At 34.3% G+C, this 21,499-nt stretch overlaps 1 protein-coding gene across 1 annotated transcript in view; it reads right to left on the reverse strand.

The window, feature by feature from the left end:
- Positions 1-21,499, reverse strand: part of LOC149785038 (uncharacterized) — a 47,303-nt gene that overhangs the window by 7,511 nt on the left and 18,293 nt on the right. Inside the window, exons 6-10 of the mRNA XM_089978744.1 lie at positions 15,928-16,033; positions 13,437-13,520; positions 9,931-10,070; positions 5,403-5,464; positions 1,792-1,926 (exon numbers count right to left, since the gene is read on the reverse strand). Coding sequence (XP_089834870.1) covers positions 1,792-1,926; positions 5,403-5,464; positions 9,931-10,070; positions 13,437-13,520; positions 15,928-16,033 — 527 coding nt within the window. The remainder of the gene's footprint in view (positions 1-1,791; positions 1,927-5,402; positions 5,465-9,930; positions 10,071-13,436; positions 13,521-15,927; positions 16,034-21,499) is intronic.

Consider the following 21,499-nt stretch of genomic DNA (forward strand, 5'->3'; position numbering starts at 1 on the left):
ATAAGTAACATACATAATCTCACACTTATAATCAGTCTTTGATGACTATGGCAATAAAAATCCAATTATAATCAGTCTTTGATGACAATGGCAATATAAATCCAATTATAATCGGAAATAAAGTCACTAAAATGTTGACAAACATGGCCATTCTGATACAATATCACATCATTAATATGAATGGATCCTGCTCATAACTGAACTCATCCAAGATCTTGGTGATTATGGTCTACTAACCAAGTTTGATCAAAACTGGATCAGAAATACAGCTTCTCGAGTGGAAACAAGCACAGTCAAGCTGATGCAATATCTTGTTTATATATGCATTATATATTTGATGAATTTCTGACAAGTACGAATTCTGGAGTGATAGCAAAATCAGTCAATCAGATGTAAGATCAACTTATTAATATTGGTAGATCTTGCTCAGTATCAAAATTCATCCAAGATTTTTTAAGATATAGGCATATATTCCAAGTCTGATCAAAACTGGATCAGAAATATTCCAGAATTGTAACAAGCACAGCCAGTCAAATGCAAGCTTACTTCATTAATATGCATGGACCAAGCACATTATCAGACTCACACAAAAACCTGATGGTATATGCCCATATTTCAAGTTTGATACAAACTGGATCAGAAATGTGGCTTCCAGAGTGGCAACAAAGTCAGCCAATGTAATGTAAGATCACTTCATTCGTAGACCTTGCTCATTACCAAACTTGTCCAAGATCTTAATGATACAAGCATATATTCCAGGTCTGATCAAAATCATATCAGTTATTTGTCTTCTAGGATGGTAAAATGGTCAGCCAATCAGATGCAAGATTATCTTATTATTATGCATGGATCTCACTACTTATCAAATATGTTCAAGATCTTTAAGACAAGCATATAATCCAAGTCTGTTGAAAATCAGATCAGAAATGCTCAGCCAATCATATTCATGATCACCTCAATAGTAAGCATTTATCTTGCTCATTAACAAATTCATCTGAGATCTTAATGATAGAGGAACATATTCCATGTTTGACAAAAAGTAGATCAGAAACATGGCCTTCAGAGTGGTCGGAAGGTAAGCCAATCTGATGCAAGATAATGTATACAGATCTTGATCATTACTGAACTTGTCAGAGATATTGATGAAATATTTCCATGTGCTAAGTTTGATTGAAAGCAGATCAGAAAAATGGATTCCAGAGTGGTAACAAGTTATTGTTGGCAGACTATGGACACAGTAATAACATAAGCTCACCTGGCCTTAAGGATGAATAAAAATAAAACTTGAAACACATGTACAAATTATTTGTAAGAACAATTATGTAATTTGTCATGCCATGCACATTGATGATGTCATACTCTTGATGTCACCACTCTGCAAAGGCACGAGATCAGTATGTAAATGCTGATCTTTTAGCATTTTTTCTTGGACTGTAATCTGAAAATTCTTCTTCACAAATACAGTCTGGGCAGGCTGCAATTATCTGCCCAGCAATAATGTTCAATTTGTTCCAGACTGCTGGACAATTGATTTTGTATCCCTGAATCCTTTCCCATCCACAAATTTAAGAAGTTACGAAAAAGTAATATTTTTGTAAAACCATGAAATTTGATAACCCAAGCAAACAAATGAACTCACACTGTAAGATATTAATTTAAAACCATTAAAATATCTTTTCTACCATTAAAATACCTTTTTACCATTAAAATATATTTTCTACCATTAAAATACCTTTTCTACCATTAAAATACCTTTTTACCATTAAAATACATTTTCTACCATTAAAATACCTTTCAGTTTGGAAATTGCCTTCTGCTCCTGATGTAACTGAAATTGTTTAACACTCTCAGGGTAACACTTCTGGAACAACTCCTGCGTTTCTATGGTGACCAATTTTTGAGCATCTATGGCTGCATGCATATAACCTGAAATGACACATAAAACAATACGAAAAATTATATGAATGAGAAGAAGACATCTCAAACTAAGTAGCGGGGGTGGGGGAGGGAGGGCAGAATACCATTATGAGTTGTTGTTGTTGGGGGGGGGGAACTTTCCAAGTCAAAATGGTACTATTTACTCACTCACCCTACCAAAAGACTATTTGTCCAGCTGGCAGAAACACACTCACAAAGCCGACCCAAAACTGGATTTTTATTTTTCAGCGAAAATCAGCTCACATCCTACCATGATCATACTGATTATACATTATGCGGTGTTATTTTTAAACTCATCAGTCCACAGCATTCTAATATTATCAATAAAAAAGGCAAGGTTTAAATATTGTATAATTTAGGTCGTCTGCTAATGATAAAATGTAGATAAATATTTAGGCCTTTGTATGGTAAATTTTAACATGTATGCATTTAAAAGATTTTTGTCAAAACACAATGTGTATACAAACTGGACAGCAATATTCATGTTACTTGCACATTATAATCATTTTATAAGGGAAGAATGACGATGTAAATTCAGTGATGTGTTATCTGGTTTATGTATACACAGTTGAATTTCAATACATGTTGAGAAGAGTACATAACCAGAGGACTTCTCTGTATGTAATGTTTTTGACTGTAAAAGAAATCTGGAAAATATATGAGCTGAGAAATTAGATGATAGTCTCCACAAAGGGATGGATGATGACACAGACATATATTTATTAAAAATGAACATTATCTTTTTTGTGCAGGTACACTTTGGGGTCAGTCATGAGTTGTTAGCCATGGTCGTACATGATTTGGATTTGGATTTGGAACTGGATCTGAGGCTTAAAACCTACTGTTTGATCAAGCCCTGCATGTGGACTCATTTTTTTCTATTATTTAGTTTGGGACAACTGTTAGCTTGCATTAATCAATTCTCAGGTATGAAAGTTAATTGTGTGAAGGTCTTGAGTAAAAACTGGTTACATACACATATACGCACAAGCAGTTACCTGCACTTCATTCTTTGGCGGTAACTACTAACAAGTAGTTCAGAATTCCTAGTGTTTCATTTTGCCCTAGGAATTCCAGTTAGGGGGTGGGTGGTCAATTCAAACACAAGATGGTGTGTACAGTTTGAATTATTCTTGAATTTCTCGGTTCATCCATAGGGTTGAATTCAAACAAATTAACTGAAGGAATAACTCTTACGGATGGTCGTAACAGAATGGAATTAATTTTGTCCAGGAAGAGTCAAAGTACAAAAAACAGAGTGACTGCCCTAGAATTGACAGATATCCTTTTGTCTGTTGTAATTTTAATCTTTTGCCTGCTGATCTTTTCGTCTGCACCTATGTAGATATTTTCTAGAAGATCCATTTGCTGAAATGTTTACTGGCTGCTTCCTTATTGATGCCTTTGAGAACTTTGATTATAGGAACCCTGGTTGTGGTGGAAAGGGGTATATATGCAGCTCATCAAAACGAAGTTGTTAACAGCAATATTATTAGTTCATGGCCTTCTACTTTAAACATGCAGGCCATTTCAATAAGGGCAATAGCACAGCTACAGGCTTTTCGAATGTCATAAATTAGTGGCTGCAAGAAAAGACCACTTTGGCTTCACATTTTTTTCTGCCCATTATAGGAAGGCCATATCATATGGCAGATGTGTGCTGACAGAGTCAGGAGACTTTCAACATTATGGCTGGGGGATTTAGGCCTCTGATAAAAACAGAGGTGATGGCCAGGAAAATCTTGATGCACCACCATCAAAGAAGCCAGTACCACATAGATATATAATATGCTTGTTGTCATATGACAAATTTCAAGCATATTAACTGGTGTTTGTTTCTCAACTAATATATGCATCACGAGTTCATGGATGCCACCTTCACATGATCTGTGTCAATGTGGTTTTCCCTGGGAGACTGAATGACTAATTACCAAACTAGTAGTTTCCTATCAAGAATATCCCCAGTTGTGTTGATCTTATCAAGACAGATTACAAATGTGGAATGTTGATAAATATGGGTGGTCTGAATGCAGTTATATGTCTTGTCCACAGAATAAATCTGGATGAAACCCCATGAAGTGGTTGACCTTTCCCAAGATTGATTGTCTATGCTTCAGTGATCATGATACTGTCCAGCCATCTTGCCGCATATAACCCCCTCTTCATTCCTGAAAGAGTTATCTGTGTTGCTTTTCCGAGTGTCTTCAGGCTGTAATTCCTATTGAGAAGGGTGGTAGGATCCTCTATGACAAAAAAGTGTTACCAAGTGCAGCTGAAATGTTTAACCATCCTGATTTGTAAGAATTCTCCAGGAATGCGCATACCTGAGTCAGTTTATTTCATGTTGTAGAGCCACGGGACCATTTTGAGGGTTGGATAATTCATGCATTGTCAAAACTAGCACTAATGGCACTGCTACAAGTACTCTGCTTTAATAGTGACACTAAATACAGCATGGGTAGCATCTTTATAAGCAATGATTCACAAACTCTTGCTCAACCTCAACATGTGTGGGATGGTGCTTTAATCCAGATCAGATTTATTGATGCAGTCAACAAGTACCTTTCATCAAGTGGAAGAAAACTGGATAATTCCAAAACCACATACCACGAGATGAAGTTTGGGCAAAATCAAGTGAACTTTGCCATTTAGCGCACAAGAAACAGTTGTGGCATCAAAATTCATGACCATCTCTTGCCTGCTGATTTGGCAAGACAGCCCAAGACATCATGGACTTTTATCGGTTCTATGTATACTACATATGAAAAGGATTCTCACTAAGCTGTGGCGTGCATTTCCACCCCCAAACCTGGTGGAAAATGCTTGAAAACAGCATCAACATGTTTGCATACTATAGTAGTCTATATCTATTTATTGATATGAATAGTGGCAAGAAAATGTAAAAATATTTAAATTTACTGTAATATGCATGTACAGCAAATACCAAGAGTTTCAAATATTACCCAAGATTGATCAAAGTTTGATCCTCAAAAGTCTCCAGTTTGTATGAATGGTGTGAAAAAAATAACACTGACTGGTTTTTTATTTTACTATTTTCAATTTCAACTTTACTGCATTTCTGTCTCCTACAATTAATCATTTTACAAACTAAGCATTGACTTGATGATTGAAAAGGTGTCTCAAAACTTTTGCATCAAAAACAAATATTTATCACAGAACATACAGTGCACACAAAAATTACTTTAAAAATTATTTTATGGTGCCCCAACACATACACTCAATATAGTATATCATGCTATTCCCCAGTACACACCAAGGCAGCAAACCTGGGCTGGCTGAGGTGGGTATCAAACCTCTGACCCAAGTATTACAAATCTGCTGCTCAACCAACTGAGCAACCATATCTCTCTATTGTTGAGGAAGCCTTATAATGGATGCTCACTTGAGTTGAGTTGACCAAACAATGGAATGGTACACAAGGTTGAGTAATCAAATGTAAATACCTAGCATTTTCCACCTGACCTCAAAACATGGTACACCTTGCCTTACACGAGTCTTGACAATTCTGCAACAAGAAATGATACTAATATATGCAGATTTCATCTTGCAACCTCATTTTTCATGCAAATACATTTCTAGAGACATCTCATACATAATCAATCCAATTTTTAAGTCATATGTAAAAGATGAAATAGTGTTATGACTCTGTTCTTACATTATGTAACAGAAAATAGTGAAAACCAACAAGTTTTTTTCAAATTCAACAAATAATTTATTTCCCAAGAATATAAAGTGAAAACTTGATAAGAATGGACAGTATTGTGAATTAAATCCCAAACAGTTCTAAAAGTTCTATCACAAATCCAAAAAATATATAGAGTATTCGAAATTAATTCAAGTGGTGTTCTGAATGAATTCCAACCTTGCATGTGCTGATGCACCAATAACCTGAAATAGTGAAATAGTATTGATAAGCCAAGTCTTGATGTATCACAATAATCCTTAAATAATGATTTAGTCTGAAATTATTAATGAGCACTTTGTAATTTCAAAGAATTTTAAGAAAGAAATCTTCTCAAATTAAAACTGAACATAATTAAAAAAATTGATTCCACTTCATATGTTAGAATAGGAATTATTACTTCTGGTTATCACTACCTTTATAAATAAAAAAGACAAAATAACATAACCAGGATGAGGGTTATATTCCCATCAAATTCATTTCCAAAACATTCAGAGTTGTCAAAACAGTCAAGTCTCTTACTAAAAATTTAGTAAAAAACATTATTCATCAGGTAGACTAGGTTTTAACCAGGAGAATACCAATGTCCTAAACATAGATCCAAGTAAACATGTTTAGTCACAAATAATGACAATCTTAATATATAATCTACAATCTTTGACAAAAATTATGTTATATGTCGTTTATATACAAAAAAGACATTAGTCAGTTAGATCCAACTCTACCCTCAATAATGTCTTAAAGTCAATCACATAATACAAATTAAATATATATAACATACAATCATGGTCAAAAACCTAAGCACAATACAAATTAAACATACACAGCAACAGGTCACAATGAACCTCTTTTAGTGGTGTATTAGGAAGGTGGTGTAGTAGCAGAGATTAGAATGAACAATCCTGAGAAGTGAACATCAAACACTAAATTAAACTTAAGTCAGTGAAGCATAAAATATGGTCAATACTGACATACTATTGAAACTGAAGTCAGTGAAGCATAAAATATGGTCAATACTGATATACTACTGAAATGAGGGACTAGTGCTCATAAAGATGCATACCAAGTTATATACAGGCTCAATATGCACAAAGCATGCCAATAATCCATGTGGACATCAGCTAAATTGCAAAACTTAATTTACCAATGTGGTCATGAGATAAATGCAAAATCACAAGCCAGTAAAGTGTTAAATGTAGGTCACCATATCATTGTACTGTAAGGGTGTGGTACTAATAGGGCTGAATACAATCATCTGCATAGACATTTTTGAAACCAAAACCAAAACAGTGAAACAAGAAATGTAGGTCAGTGACCTACTTCTGTATGAAAGTACAGTATTCATCAAGATACATCACATCACCTAATTTCATGAATTTAATATAACAGTATGGCTATAGGGTTACCAAAAGCCTAATTAGGTTTGCCTTAACCCCCAAACCTTAACCTTAGCCACTGAAATGTGAAATTTTGGTCAAAGTGGCATTCTTTTGTGGCAAGAGTACTAATAGATGTATACAATCATTTAGTATGATATGGCTAGCAAAAATAAAATGTGCAAAAATACCTTAAAACACAATTTTACCAAAGTCAGTAAAGAAATAAATAAAGGTCACAGTAAATTACTTCTGTGATAAGGGCGTAGTATACTCATCACAATGTATCTCCTCACCAACTTTCATGAATCAGGATATAACAGCTTATATCTTGACAGTTTTGGATTCTGACTCAGAAACAAGTGTGTGAATGATGGATGGACAGATGGATGAAAAATACCTGACAGATACTGAAACGGATGACTTCTAGTCATGCGCACACACACATGCACAAGTGTGTGAATGATGGATGGACAGATGGATGAAAAATACCTGACAGATACTGAAACGGATGACTTCTAGTCATGCGCACACACACATGCACATAGCTGCCCCACTCTTATAAGACCACCCCTTCTGCAGCAGGAAAGTGGCTTTATAAGATGGGTGGCCTTTCAAGAGGGGAACGCACATATATAAGACATATAAAGAAAAGTCTAATTTTAAATATTTTACATTGTCATTTAAAAATCGCATGCATGGTACAGAATTATTGTTTTAAACTGATATTAAAATAATTTTGAATAACCACCAATCACAGTGCAAAACCATTTAAAATATTTTAACAGAATCATTTGAAAACCATTACTATTATCTTCTAGGTCAAGGTAATGACAGAGACATCATCTCTCATCCATACTAGTTTTATACGGCATCAAAATGTATACTGATGTGCTATTTTCATCTATTTAACATAAATTTCATAGCGATGATCACAGGACTCCTTTCATTTAGTCAAATTGCACTGATATTTTCCTTCGAACTGATGACATTGTGCTCATTGTGCAACAGCTTATTCCTTGGCAATACTTTCAAACTAAATTGTAGTTACTACTCCTGTCTCCTTAGCTATTACATAAAACGCGTGTTTAGAAAAGGATACAAGTTTGTCACATGGCTGACTGGATATAGTCTGATGCTCTTTCTAATACATATTGTAATCTAAGAGAGAAGCCATGAATATACTTCATAGTTACAGGATGGTATTAACAGCCTGAAATTTTTAAGGTGACAAAATCGGACACCTAAGGAACACACACAAGTAAGGATAATCAGATTTCTTAACACTGTAAGAATTAAAAGAGGCTACTTTATCAGTATGCTGAACAAATGTCAATGTGTTTAGAAATCAATAAATATTCATTATTCCATCTGTAAACCCCAATCTTTTCTGCTTGTGAGTCATAATTTTGGCATTTTTTTGCATTGATATTCTGGCCACATTAGAGCGGTGATTTTGAACACGGACTCATTGGTGCCAAAAGGATTCTGGCTGTGAAAAGCAGGTGGCTATTGGTCAGTGGGGCAATTCAAAAGAGGGACCATTATATATATATATATATATATATATATATATATATATATATATATATATATATATATATATATATATATATATATAGTGTCCAAGTGTCATAGAGAAATATTTACAGTTTGGGATTTTGCTCTAGAAACAAAGTATGAAAGATGGATGGAAAGATAGACCAATGGACAAATGCATATCAAAAACAAAAATATGCTCAACTTGACCCCCAGTCGAATATGCATATAAAGTTTTGCAAAGATATCTCGAGCAATTCTGGAGTTCTGGTCTGGAAATGAAAGCGTCAATAATGGACAAAAAATGGATGACATGAAATGAAAAACTGAATTGCAAAATGAACATCTTGTCTAATAGGTGTACCATGTTCCATAAAGATACTCTGAATGGTTATGGAGTGTGAAATGAATGTGTGAATGACTGAACAGACAATTTGATGAATGCATTAACAACATTCAAACTTGCTAGGAAGTCTAATATATGTACCAATTTCAGAGATCTTTAAAACAGCTGTGGAGTTTAGTCTGAAATTAAAGCTGGATAATATACACAGGTAATGGATGGATGGATACTCAAATGGATGACAACATTACGAAAGAAATATTTAAACTAAAGACTGGTGAATAGCAAATGGTACATGCCCAACACTTGCATATATGCAAACAGGTTTCATTGGGAATCTTGAACAGTTTTGGCGTTAAGCTCTGAAAATAGAGTGTGACAGACCAAACTCATCTCTATATCACTTGCCACTTCACTGAGAAAATCCAAAGATGCTAATACAATTAGAATAACTCTTTGCAATAGTGCAATTCCCTGCAAACTTCTTAGAGTTACAGACAGTGCAGAAGTAGCACACATGCTTTGCAACTGACTTGGGTTCAATACTTCTATGTGTGACATACATGAGAAAAGGGATGCCAATCAATTGGTAACTTTTTAAAATCTCTGGTTTCTTTCACATCAAAGACCACCAAGATTTGAGCTTCAAGCGTGCTGATAGAAGCTGATACAACTTATTGTATAATGAAAGTAAGTTATAATGAATGTATTGTAACAGGGTTTTTGATTGGCTAAACATTAAAATCTTTGATAAATAAAATTTGCAATTTACTGTTGGAAACATTGGCATCTCACAGCTATATCTGTTACGTAAAGCAACAAGCAATGACTATCTAAAACAAACTTTCTATATGTTTTGTTACGCCAGGGCTAACAATCTTGCAGTGATGGATAAGAGAACATAAATAGCACTTTTATTGCTAAAAATATCCTTCATACCAACTCCACTGTCATGTTGCTGGTAAAACTCAATTTGCGCAAGAAAATCATGATTAATGTCCACAATTCCTCAAATACAACAAATTACAAACCCCTCAGGCTGTAAGTGTTGTTGTTGACACTTCCCAATCCCTTTTGTTCTTAGGTTCAGCATGTCCCAAAGAGTGATCAAGGGAAGGGTTTTCTCAAGAGTGTACTCTGGCGGCCACTCCAATTTACACTGGGCAAACTCCTGAAAAAAAACAGTCTTGTTGATCCAACTTTCACTCATATGACAAAAAATGTGTGTCTTATCTGTGAACAGCATAATTTTCTTTTCTGCTTAAGCGGGCGAGACAGAAATTGTAGTACAGCAGGATGCAAACTATAGACAGAGTATTATTATCATAATATTTCAACTGAAAATAGCCACTGATATAGAAGACATGTGCTGGGTCCAAAACTGAAAATGTAGGAGGTAAATTGTCTGCTTAAATTTAATAAAAATGTAAAAAGTTTCTAAATACAGAAGAGATTTAAAGGTAAAAAAATAAAGGTATTAATAGCAAATATGTGCAATTTTCCAGCATTCATTTGATCTTCAGAACAATTTTTGAGAATCGTGCAATCTAAAATAGACCCTGTAATTTTCAAAAACTATATGATAGCTCTTCGACAAGGTTTACAATAATACCACCTGCTTAAGATGACAAGACAAACCCCTACCATTTAAATGTACAAAATTTTGATATATGTAATATTATCCCAAAATTTCAGAAAAATACAGTGAATGATGTAGAAAAACAGGACTTTTAAAAGTTTTGAGGATGTGTTGTGTCATGATGTGATTTGGATTTTTAACATAGCTTTAACAATTTTTCAGTCATATCACTACTATGTCTGCGATGTTGAATTTTATAGTGATGTTTAGCACTGGGCATCATGCCACAGACAGGTAGCACCCACCCAGTCACATTATCCTAACACCAGACTGACCAGTCCTAACACTAACCTCTTAATGCTGAAGGCCAAGCGAGACAGCTGTTAGTACCATTTTTAAAAGTCTTTGGTACGACTTGGTTGGGGATCGAACCCTCCCACATCTGAGGTGGATGTTTCTGTTGTGGTGGACATACTGTATATCAGATTGGCACCATTTTGATCTAGGACCAAGCAGGCATTGTTGTAAGTCTTTTGATGTAAAACACATGTCAATATAACCATCCATTCAGGATAGGTTGTTGTTGTTGTTGTAGGTTTTAATGCCATTTTTCCGCACGCGATAGGCTATACATGGCGGCCAGAATTAATGGTGGAGGAAGAACCTGGGAAAACCCCGGAAAGAACCACTGACCCACGAGAAGCTACTGGCAAGCTTTCTCATGTACCCACATTAGCTGAACCTGAGACTCGAACCCACGCAGACAGAGATGAGATGGCAGTGATCCGTAATGGAGAGCGCTTTAGACCACTCGGCCACTTAGGGCCCCTTTCAGGATAAGTAACAACAGCAACGTTTTCATGACAACCATTATGGCAGCCATACTGCATGTGTGACTGGCGTAAGTTTCATTTAGGCCCAACCATGTCCTAACAAAACAGGAGGAGCTGAGATAACAATATTTTCAACATGGCCACCATGGTGACCACAATGAAGTTCATTTTGTATCATTTTCATTGAGAGCCAACTAGATACTATAAAAAGAACTCTTCTATTAAAAATCTCCTGTCAAAATGACTTTCCATTTAAAATGAGAAGATTTTCAAGATGGTCAGTTAAATGAAAACACCATATGCTAGTATGTGTCTTGCATAATTAAAGATGTGTGTCTTTTAATGATTTACACCACTTTGTTGGATCACTTATATCTCTGAAAAATGGTAACTCCCAAGCACATGTCAAAATAAATAAAATAGCAACGGACAGCTTGTTTACATGTGAATTGGTGTGTGTGTGTGTGATTTGGTTTTTTAACATAGTTTTAACACTTTTTCAGTCATATCACTACAATGTCTGCAGTGGCAATTTATAGTGATGCCTAACACTGGGGCATCATGTCACAGACACATAGCATGATGTCCCACCCAGTCACATTATCCTGATACCAGACCAACCAGTCCTAAAACTAGCTCTTAATGCCGAGCGCCAAGCGAGGCAGCTATTAATACCATTTTTGTAAGTCTTTGATATGACTCGGCTGGGGATCGAACCCATGACCTCCTGCATCCAAGGTGGATGCTCTAACCATTAGGCCACCGGAGCAGTCACATGTGAATTGGAAGAACGAGATTTGGTAAAAACAATGAATAAAGCAAACTATACAGCTAGTAATCACAAGGATATAAGTAATGCTATATACAATTTGCATCATGTATGTACTGTTCTGTATATAATACAGGTCATCAAGTAAACTCTAAGCACCCCTTGAGTAACTGAAATTTTTATTTACTTAATTTTATTTCATGTTGGAAAAATTGGAAAATATGCACATGCAAAACCATGACATAAAAACAATCAACTGTTTGTAACAGTTTACTGATGTGGTAAATGAACAAAGAGCCGTCACTGCTGCATTGCAAAAATCTTGACAATTTTTTTTCTCCATCTACAAGTGTTGGGACACCTATGATTTTTAAATGGACCATAATCTTGGGACACAAAAAAATTATTACATTACAGTAACAAAATTTTCAATATGGCTATTGTGGTGGCCATACTGGAAGTCACATTTTCATTTATAACCAGCTCAACATCATAAGAAGACTTCACTGAAAACCTGATCATAATATGGTTGTTCATTCAGGAGAAGTAGTGAAGACAAGATTTTCAAGATGTCTACTACGATAGCAATACTGGATGTCCAACTGGCATCATTTCCATTCAGGACAAACTATTAATCATAACAAGTCTTTAAGTGAAATACCCCTGTTCATACTACTATCTATTCAGAATCAGTAGTAACAAGAAAATTTTCAAGACATTTTCAATACTGGATGTCTGAGTGGCACCATTTGCATTTAAGATCAAATAAACATCATAAGAAGTCTTGGAGAAAACCAAATGTCAATATGAATTTCTGCTCCGGAGATGCAATAACAAAATTTTCAAGATGACTGCCAGGGTGATCATATTGGACATAGACTGGCACCATTTTCATTTAGGACCAACTAGACATCATAAAAAGTCTTCTAGTGAAAACCCCATGTTGACAGGACTAACTTTTCAGGAGGAGCAGCAATAACAAGATTTTCAAGTGGCTTTATGAGCAGAACCATCTTCATTTAGGACCAACTAGACCATGGTTTGAATATGTGTGCAAAGTTTCAGGACAATCCTCCAAGTAGTTTTGCAGGTATAGGGATAACAAACACATGCTAACAACAGATGGATGGACAGGTGACAGACTAAAGACCATCCCATAACATTTCTGGTCTTGATCAGTAGTGCTAAAAAGTACTGAAGATATACTGTATACATATGTAGTGACATTATGATGTTTGTTTTGGTTTACTATTCATAACTGTCACCTGTTCTGTGTTCTGTCATACACATATTTAGATCAATGTATACAATCATCTCAATAAACTTTTGAAAAATCATACAATCTAAGCTAATCACCAGTAAAGGAACCAACTCTGGTCTTCTCCAACTTGGAATTTCAGAAGGACATTTCTCCTTGATGTCTAGAAACTCATCTATCACCTGAAATTGACAAAAGTGTTTAAAATGAATATGCAGTAACAACAAAAAGACATAATAACCAAAATCACCAAAGGTCACCAAAAGTTTCACATGGTGATTCACTATAATAAAAACAAAAAACTTCATGATTAAAACTTTGGGGACTTGTGTCTGCAGATATTTGCCTTACAGCTGCTGATGTCCATTACTGTAATGTATTTTCAAGGTTGTATACATGATGCATGGAACTAAAGTTCTATTCAAGTAAGATGCAACACTGATTAACACCCTGTATATGGTGTGGCCACTTTGAGGTGGCAAGGGTAGGTAACTGAGATGACACCCCCCCTTTCAGCTGGACTTGAAAAGTAGTAGAGTTTATTTTATAATATCAATGTATGTTTAAAATGAATTTCTATGAGAAAGAGATGAATTATGAACAAAAACAGTTAATAATGGGTATATACTGGAAATGCCATAGTTCTGGATTTTTTGTTATATCAGATAATATATTAGATAAACAAAAATATGTATATATTTCTCTGAGGTAAATTTTGTGACTACCTGGGAAATTCTAGCTCCAACCCAGATACTTATTGAAATTTACTGCCTTTACAAGACTTTTCTACAAGTCTGATAAGTTGGAAGGGGTTCACTATATAACATTGTTACACTTTGTCTTCTCAATATATTTTAAAATTTGTCATATTGTTTGCCCTGAACCACCAATGAAATATTAGCCACGTATTATAAACATTCCACCATCCTTTTTTATAAATATATTTCATTCCATGAGATTTAAAAACTATTTGATAAACCAAACTTGTTTCTGTAACCTCGGTAAAAAATAATAGCTTTTACATGTCTGATTCATTTTCACCCTTTTAACGAATGAAATATAAAATATTTCATATTGCCTGATTGCACACATATCTATACAGTATTTGGTAGCCATAATCAGGGATGGAACTGCCATTAATAAAGTTGTCACACAACATTAATCAAGCTGTCACTCAAAAAATCACCAACCTCAATAATTAGTCACCAATTTAAAAAAATGCTTACATTTTCATAATAAAGTACTATGTTTATCTTGATATTCCTATTACCAAGGTAATACTACCGACTTAAGTGAATGTAGACACAAAAATAAAATTTCACATACAAGTGAAATTTGTAAGAGATGAACTGATGTCAGTAAGTAGGATTTACACTGACAGAATATAAACAATTGAAATTTTGATTAATTAAAGTAATCTGAAATACACGTATGTACTTACAACTTACAATTCTGTAGAAGAATCCATAATGCGTTAAGTACTGTACATGTATGCAAAAAATCCATGACTTCAAGTATGGATCACATGTTAGAAGATTTATATATCATTCACATCATGTTAGAAAGCACAAATAACTCATATGTGAAAAAACAAATGTTAGTCTTTGTTTGATCTATCCCATTGTCAAAAAACACCTGTCACTAAATAATTCAATGAGAAATTCATGGTTGTCAGCAGCACATGGCTTTAGTTGTTTACATGTCACATGTACATTGCCCAGTATTTTGTCTGCTGGAGACAGCTAACATGTTGCCAAGGCTTCCAAGAGGATAAGGCTGTTAACAGGGAAATGGAAACATGTAAACAAAATAAAAAAGTTTAACAAACTTCTTTGCGACAAAACATATATGGTTTCAAAAGATTCAAAATTTAATTTGTGTTTAATGCCGTCTGTGGTAGTGATTGAAAGCCTAAACATTTTTCCTGCAAAGAAGAAACTTTCATAGCACAATAAAAGTGTTTGAATCACTTTGTAAAATGCAACAATCACTTCCATTGCTTTTATTTAAGTTTGGTGCTGACTTCCTTTGATGAAAGGTACTTTGTTTTTATGGAAAATTGTAATCTGCTTGCTTTTATGAAGATGCATTTGTTATTGAAGTCACTGCAAAATGCCAGTTTGTCATTGCGGTGGTAATATCATATATTTGTAGTAGAGTAGTGATTGAAACCAATTTCTTTTTTGTTTTTTTGTTTCATTTGCTTAGTATTTACACAGAACAATCAGTGCTTCAAAGGTAATCAGTTTTCTTTGAAGTTTCACAAAACTATTTTTTGGGGTACATTAAAAAATCATATTCCCTTGGAATAATAAAATAAATCAAATAAAGGTATAAAATCCAATTGAATCAAATGATATAATAACTCTAGATAATGGGGTTTGAATATAAATATTTACTGACTAAATATGCAATCAAATGACAAACATGATATATATACAGCACCCCCCCCCCCGCATGAATTACATGGCATAAGGTTAGAATGGCCAAAACAAAAACTACTATAAGGACATAATTTTAAAATGTTATCTTACAAAATCTTATCCAATGTTTTAAATAAATAATTCACTTTATACATGGAATTGTTACCTCTTGTTGAGGAAAACCTTCTACAAGCAAAGCCTTCCTTCTGACGAGTTCTTCATTTCCATCAAAGCAAACAAAATCAACAGAATTCTGTCGCCACTTCAGGAACCTGATTCAAAGATATTATCTATAAATTTTTACACTGTACAAATATATTTTAAAGATTAATTTGACTACATTATATAATCCAGGTCAAAAAAGGGCTGACAGCAAATAAAAGTAATGCTAAATGAGTCACCAAGGAATTACAAACACAAAAATTACAAATTAATACAAAAATTACAAGTTAATTTCTTGAGCTACATAAGAAATATCTACACTTCAGAACTGTAATTAGACCATTATAATGGGGAATGTCCTTTAAAAAAATAGATCTGAATTTTTTAAAATGTCTTTTCCTGTCAAGAAAAGTGACTCAGGCTTTATAGCCACCTAAGGATTCTGTAAAAGAATATATTTCCCTTGCAAATAAAACTATGACGCAGTTTCTGGGCTAAAATGAATTCTATTTTCTACATTCCGAGATACTAATTATAAAGTTTAGTAATTATAATCCTCTTTACCCTCATCCCAAACCTGTCCTAACGGTCACTGGAGTTTAGCGATCACCTGGTCACAACAGCCATTCTAACCCCCAGCATATTCCCTATAAAAATGTCATGTAATCAGCAGTCACCTGACTTCTGCAGTCAACAGCCATTTGTTTCTTAACCAAGCAGTGGTTTCACCCTGTCTTTCATGGTCAATGGAGCATATCAGCAGTGCAAATTATGCAAATTAAACATCATTTGTTTGATGAGCAGGACATGGTACATATACAGGTAAAATACATGAACCAATGTTTAAACATTTCATATTTCAATTGTACATACCGTAATCTAGTGTCAACATATTGGCTTCAAAATCACAGCGGGTTTTATCCTTACAGGAGTGGATCAAAGCAATTCGTTTGCTGGACAGCAGATAAGGCTTAGTTATAATGTAATATTCATGATGGACTCGAGGGAAAATACAATATCCTTGTGTGGAACTTATTTTATAAAATTTTGTTATTTTTTTTCTGCTAAATAGCTAAACTAAATACATGTATGTTGGTAGCATACGATTACTGCTAATAATAATACAGTTACTAATAATAATTCTAGTACTATTCAGTTCACAATAAACAGATTTATTATGAACCAAGTTTGAAAGCTGAATCTGCCTTCAGAGGTCACCCATCTACAAAGGCCACATTTGCCTTTTCCCATGGGTGACTGCTGTGAATAGGTTTGATTGTATCTCTTTATATACATGGGTGTTCAAAATATGCAATAATGGTAGATTATCCTTATATTCCATTATTTATATCCATTCTGAATGGGGGAGTGCCATTATGAAGTAAAAATTTCAAGGTTTCGATTTATGAAGTAAAAATTTCAAGGTTTCGATTTGGGGGTACCAACCTAAAAATTTAAAAGATTTCACTAAATGGAAATAAAAAGGTGTAATTTTGAGGTGTAAAAAACATGTGTGTGTGTGTGTGTGTGTGTATATATATATATATATATATATATATATATATATATATATACACACACACACACATACACAAACACACACACATATATATACACACACTGACAGTGTGACCCTGCTAACACGGTAGATGCGAACTATACAACCTGACCGTGTTATAGACCAAACCATGTTTTAAGTAACCAGGTCAGTTAGCTGAAGAAAATGATGCATGTACCCAAAAAATTTGTGGGGTGGGGGTGGGGGTGGGGTAGGTAATAAATGCAGGCAGTAAAATACATGCTTCATTGGCACAATTACCATCTTAAATTGATTTGGATTTGGACTTTTAACATAGCTTTAACAATTTTTTAGTCATATTGCTACAATGTCTGCAATGTTGCAGTTTATAGTGATGTCTAGCACTGGGGCATCATGCCGCAGACATGAATCATGATGTCCCACCCAGTCACATTATCCTGACACCAGGCTGACCAGTCCTAACACTAACCTCTTAATGCTGAGCACCAAGCAAGGCTGCTGTTAGTACCATTTCTGTAAGTGTTTGGTATGACTTGGCCGGGGATTGAACCCATGACCTCCTGCATCCGAGGCAGATGCTCTAACCACTAGGCCACAGGAGCAGTCATCTTAAATTGATGCATATTAAATGAGAAATATACACCTGTAGTGAAAACAGAGAAGGCATATATATTTTATTTTATTCAGAGAACCACGGATTGGTACATATACATGTATACTGTTTATATATACATGTCTAAAGAATAGCATGAATAGAGTATCAACACCGTGTTCTCACACACAAATCTCGTCACATACACTGAATCTACAATACAAGTATAATTCCATCAAAAATATGCACACACACATTAAAATATTCAATAATTTTGTCATGGGTCACATAGGTCTGAATTCAGTGGAAAAACATTGCACAATTACATAACAAATGATGAAGCACATTTACTTTTCAGTACGTCCCAGTGGAAAAACACTGCACAATTACGTAACAAATATGAAGCACATTTACTTTTCAGTACGTCCCAAGTCTGTAAAAGTTAGTTTGCATCTTAAGTAACTGTTGGTAGCATTTCTAAGCATAAACGTTTTTGCTGCAAAAAGAAAACTTTCACGCCACAAGTTGGAAAATGAAAAAATCCAACAGATTCCATTGCTTTTATTTAAGTTTGGTACTGACTTCCTTTGAAGAAAAGTTCTTTGTTTTTACTGAAGATTATAGTCGGCTTTCTTTCATGAAGGGTGCATGCGTTACTGAAGTCACTGCTAAAGGACAGCTTTGGAGAACCAAACAAATGCCTGTTTCTCATTGTGGCGGCAACATCAAATAATTGCATTGCATTATTGAGACTGATATTTTTCAATTTGCTTAATAAATTTTCATAACAATCAGTGCTTCAAAGGTAATCTGTTTTCTTTGAAATTTCAGCAAACTATTTTATCTGGGTACATTTGAAAAGAAAAAGAATTGGCAGTTGTTTGGTCGACTGCAGTTACTGTTCCTCACTGCCTATTGCATAGGCCAACAAGTAAGATGTTGATTGTTTTTTGTTGTCGGTTTTGTAATAACATTTGTGGTAGCGGAGTGATGCTGCCTTCCACGCATGCATCAGAAATTTAACAAGGGGTCAACAGATGATAGAGTTGCAGGTGTTCTGGTCTGATGACAGGGATTACTACAGAAAATGTGAGTGTTCTGAAGGATTTAATGCTGAGTGAAATGAAGAGGAATTTTACTTACCATCCACATACAAATGTGAGTATATGTAAATATATCAATTACTAGTGAGTGGACAAAAGATAGATTACAAGATAATGCATTGTCCAGTTAATCTCCGGTACCAGAAATGTCAAACAACAAAAAATGCGGTTATCTCACAACATATACTCATGCTAAATGTCAACATAAGCGGATTATGATATAATAATGCACTGTTAAAATGGTTTGTCAATATGGGCAAACAATTTTTTTTATGTAAGAATAAATTTCAGTGCATTTTATATCAAGTTTGTGGCTTCCTTTCATGGGGCCTCTGAATTTTTCCACTCTAAACCAATGGTTGTATATAACAGTTTAAACAGCCAACAATGTTGCCAATAAAATAAAAAAATTGCCAGATGGTATATTTTGCTGCCAATAAGGAAAACAAAAATTGCAGTTTGCAATATTGGCAAAGCCTAATGTGATCCCAGAATAAACTTTTTTCAATATTATTTTTCAACTTTTGAGAAGAAAAAAACTATTTTTCTTGTGTATGAAAAGGATCTGTTAATTTTTTCATATATAATCATTTACTGTGTACAAGAAAAATACATATAAAATTTCAGGAACCACACCTCGATCATCTTGTATTATTCAAATGCGATCTCTTCCCCAAAATGATAATAAACATTGTTTTTTTTCATACTTTTACAAAAGAAACGTTTTTTTTTGTGTATGAAAAAAATACACAAATACACATATATAAAATTTCAGGAGCCACACCATGACCATGTTATATCAGAGTTTGTGTTATAGCGGGGTCACACTGTATACATACATACACACACACACACACACACACATAGATATATATATATATATATATATATAGACACACACACACACACACACAAACACACATTTGAAAGGCACTGAGTATCATGTGGCCAAAGTTATGAAAAGGATGTGTTAATTTTTTCATATATATAATCATTGACTGTAATTTTTAGCGTTCACCAGCTGATAACTTTACACTAAAGCCACTGTATCTGACATTACCATAATGTGTTTTTACATTGCACTCTAATTAGCCATTACTGTATACAGTCAATGGCCGATATTGTATTACTACCAGGTTATAGCACAATGATATCACCCAGGTTTCTAGTAACCCACTATAGCAACTGGTCTGTGTCATCTATTGCATTGGTAGCAGTACTCAGTGCTGTTTAATTTCCAATGGTATTAAGCAGATCAGCAACAGAATTTCTGTAAACCTTGTTGACTAGCTTATTGGATGTCATTGTTTATTGGCACTTTGATGGCAATAGATCACAAAATGGATTAGTGATGTCTAACTCCAAACCATTTTTCCTTCACCTTAACGCTTAACACTTGTACTGGAAACGAAACCTTTCTTTAGTGTTCACTCTTCATCAAAAGGAACACTGATTTTAGTCAAGAATTTATGTAATATTGGAAGAAATATATCTCTTACAATAATATGAACTCACTGAATGAGACTGAGCTGCAAGTAACCTGCAACGATAAAGCCTCAAAGGTGGTCACAAGGAACAATTTCAAGATGATCTGAAAGTAATTCTAGCCACTTCCTGTCATATTTTTGGAGACTACTGAGAAACTAATGTTGAGGAGATATTTTATTTACTGCTGGATTTGATGAAAGTTCTTTAGTAAGCCAATAACTGCAAAGATAAAACAGCTGAAAAAAATTAAAACATTCAGCCACAATTGTAGGCAAAATAAAGAATTTTCAATGACTCATGTACATTTTTGTCTTATTTTGAAACATAGCTCTTGTGCATTTTTTAACATATCTTTTTCTTCTGCCTCACAAGTCCATTTTTGTGAACAAGACTTCTAATTATAATTGTCATTTTGGTCCTGCAGCTTTTGAATAAATATTTCTTGTGTTGGGTTCTTTTTGCTCTCATAGATGTTTTTCTACCCTTAAATATTTGTACACTTCTATTTTTCCTGAGGACCCTTGTATAATCTTGTCATTGCATATGGTGCACATGATGCATCTTGGGATCTATATTTTTTTTAATAATCTACATTAAAGTCCTTTTCCTGCAGCCATTCAAAGTTAAATTTGTTTCTTACTCCTTTTTTGCATGAAATATTATCTGCACTGCGATCTGTTACTCATTTTTGGAATTATTTTCTTAAACACAATCAGAAATACTTTTGACCTCTGATTTCTGCAATATGCCATGACATACATATATGATGAGTTATTTACTATGCCACTTTTAATCTGTTAAAGCATTATTCAAATTGACCAATCAAAACAAAAACAATTTACAAAAAATGCAA

The sequence above is a fragment of the Sinohyriopsis cumingii genome, chromosome 13 (assembly GCF_028554795.1).
Source record: "Sinohyriopsis cumingii isolate HCF-2022 chromosome 13, ASM2855479v2, whole genome shotgun sequence".
Classification (NCBI taxonomy): domain Eukaryota; kingdom Metazoa; phylum Mollusca; class Bivalvia; order Unionida; family Unionidae; genus Sinohyriopsis; species Sinohyriopsis cumingii.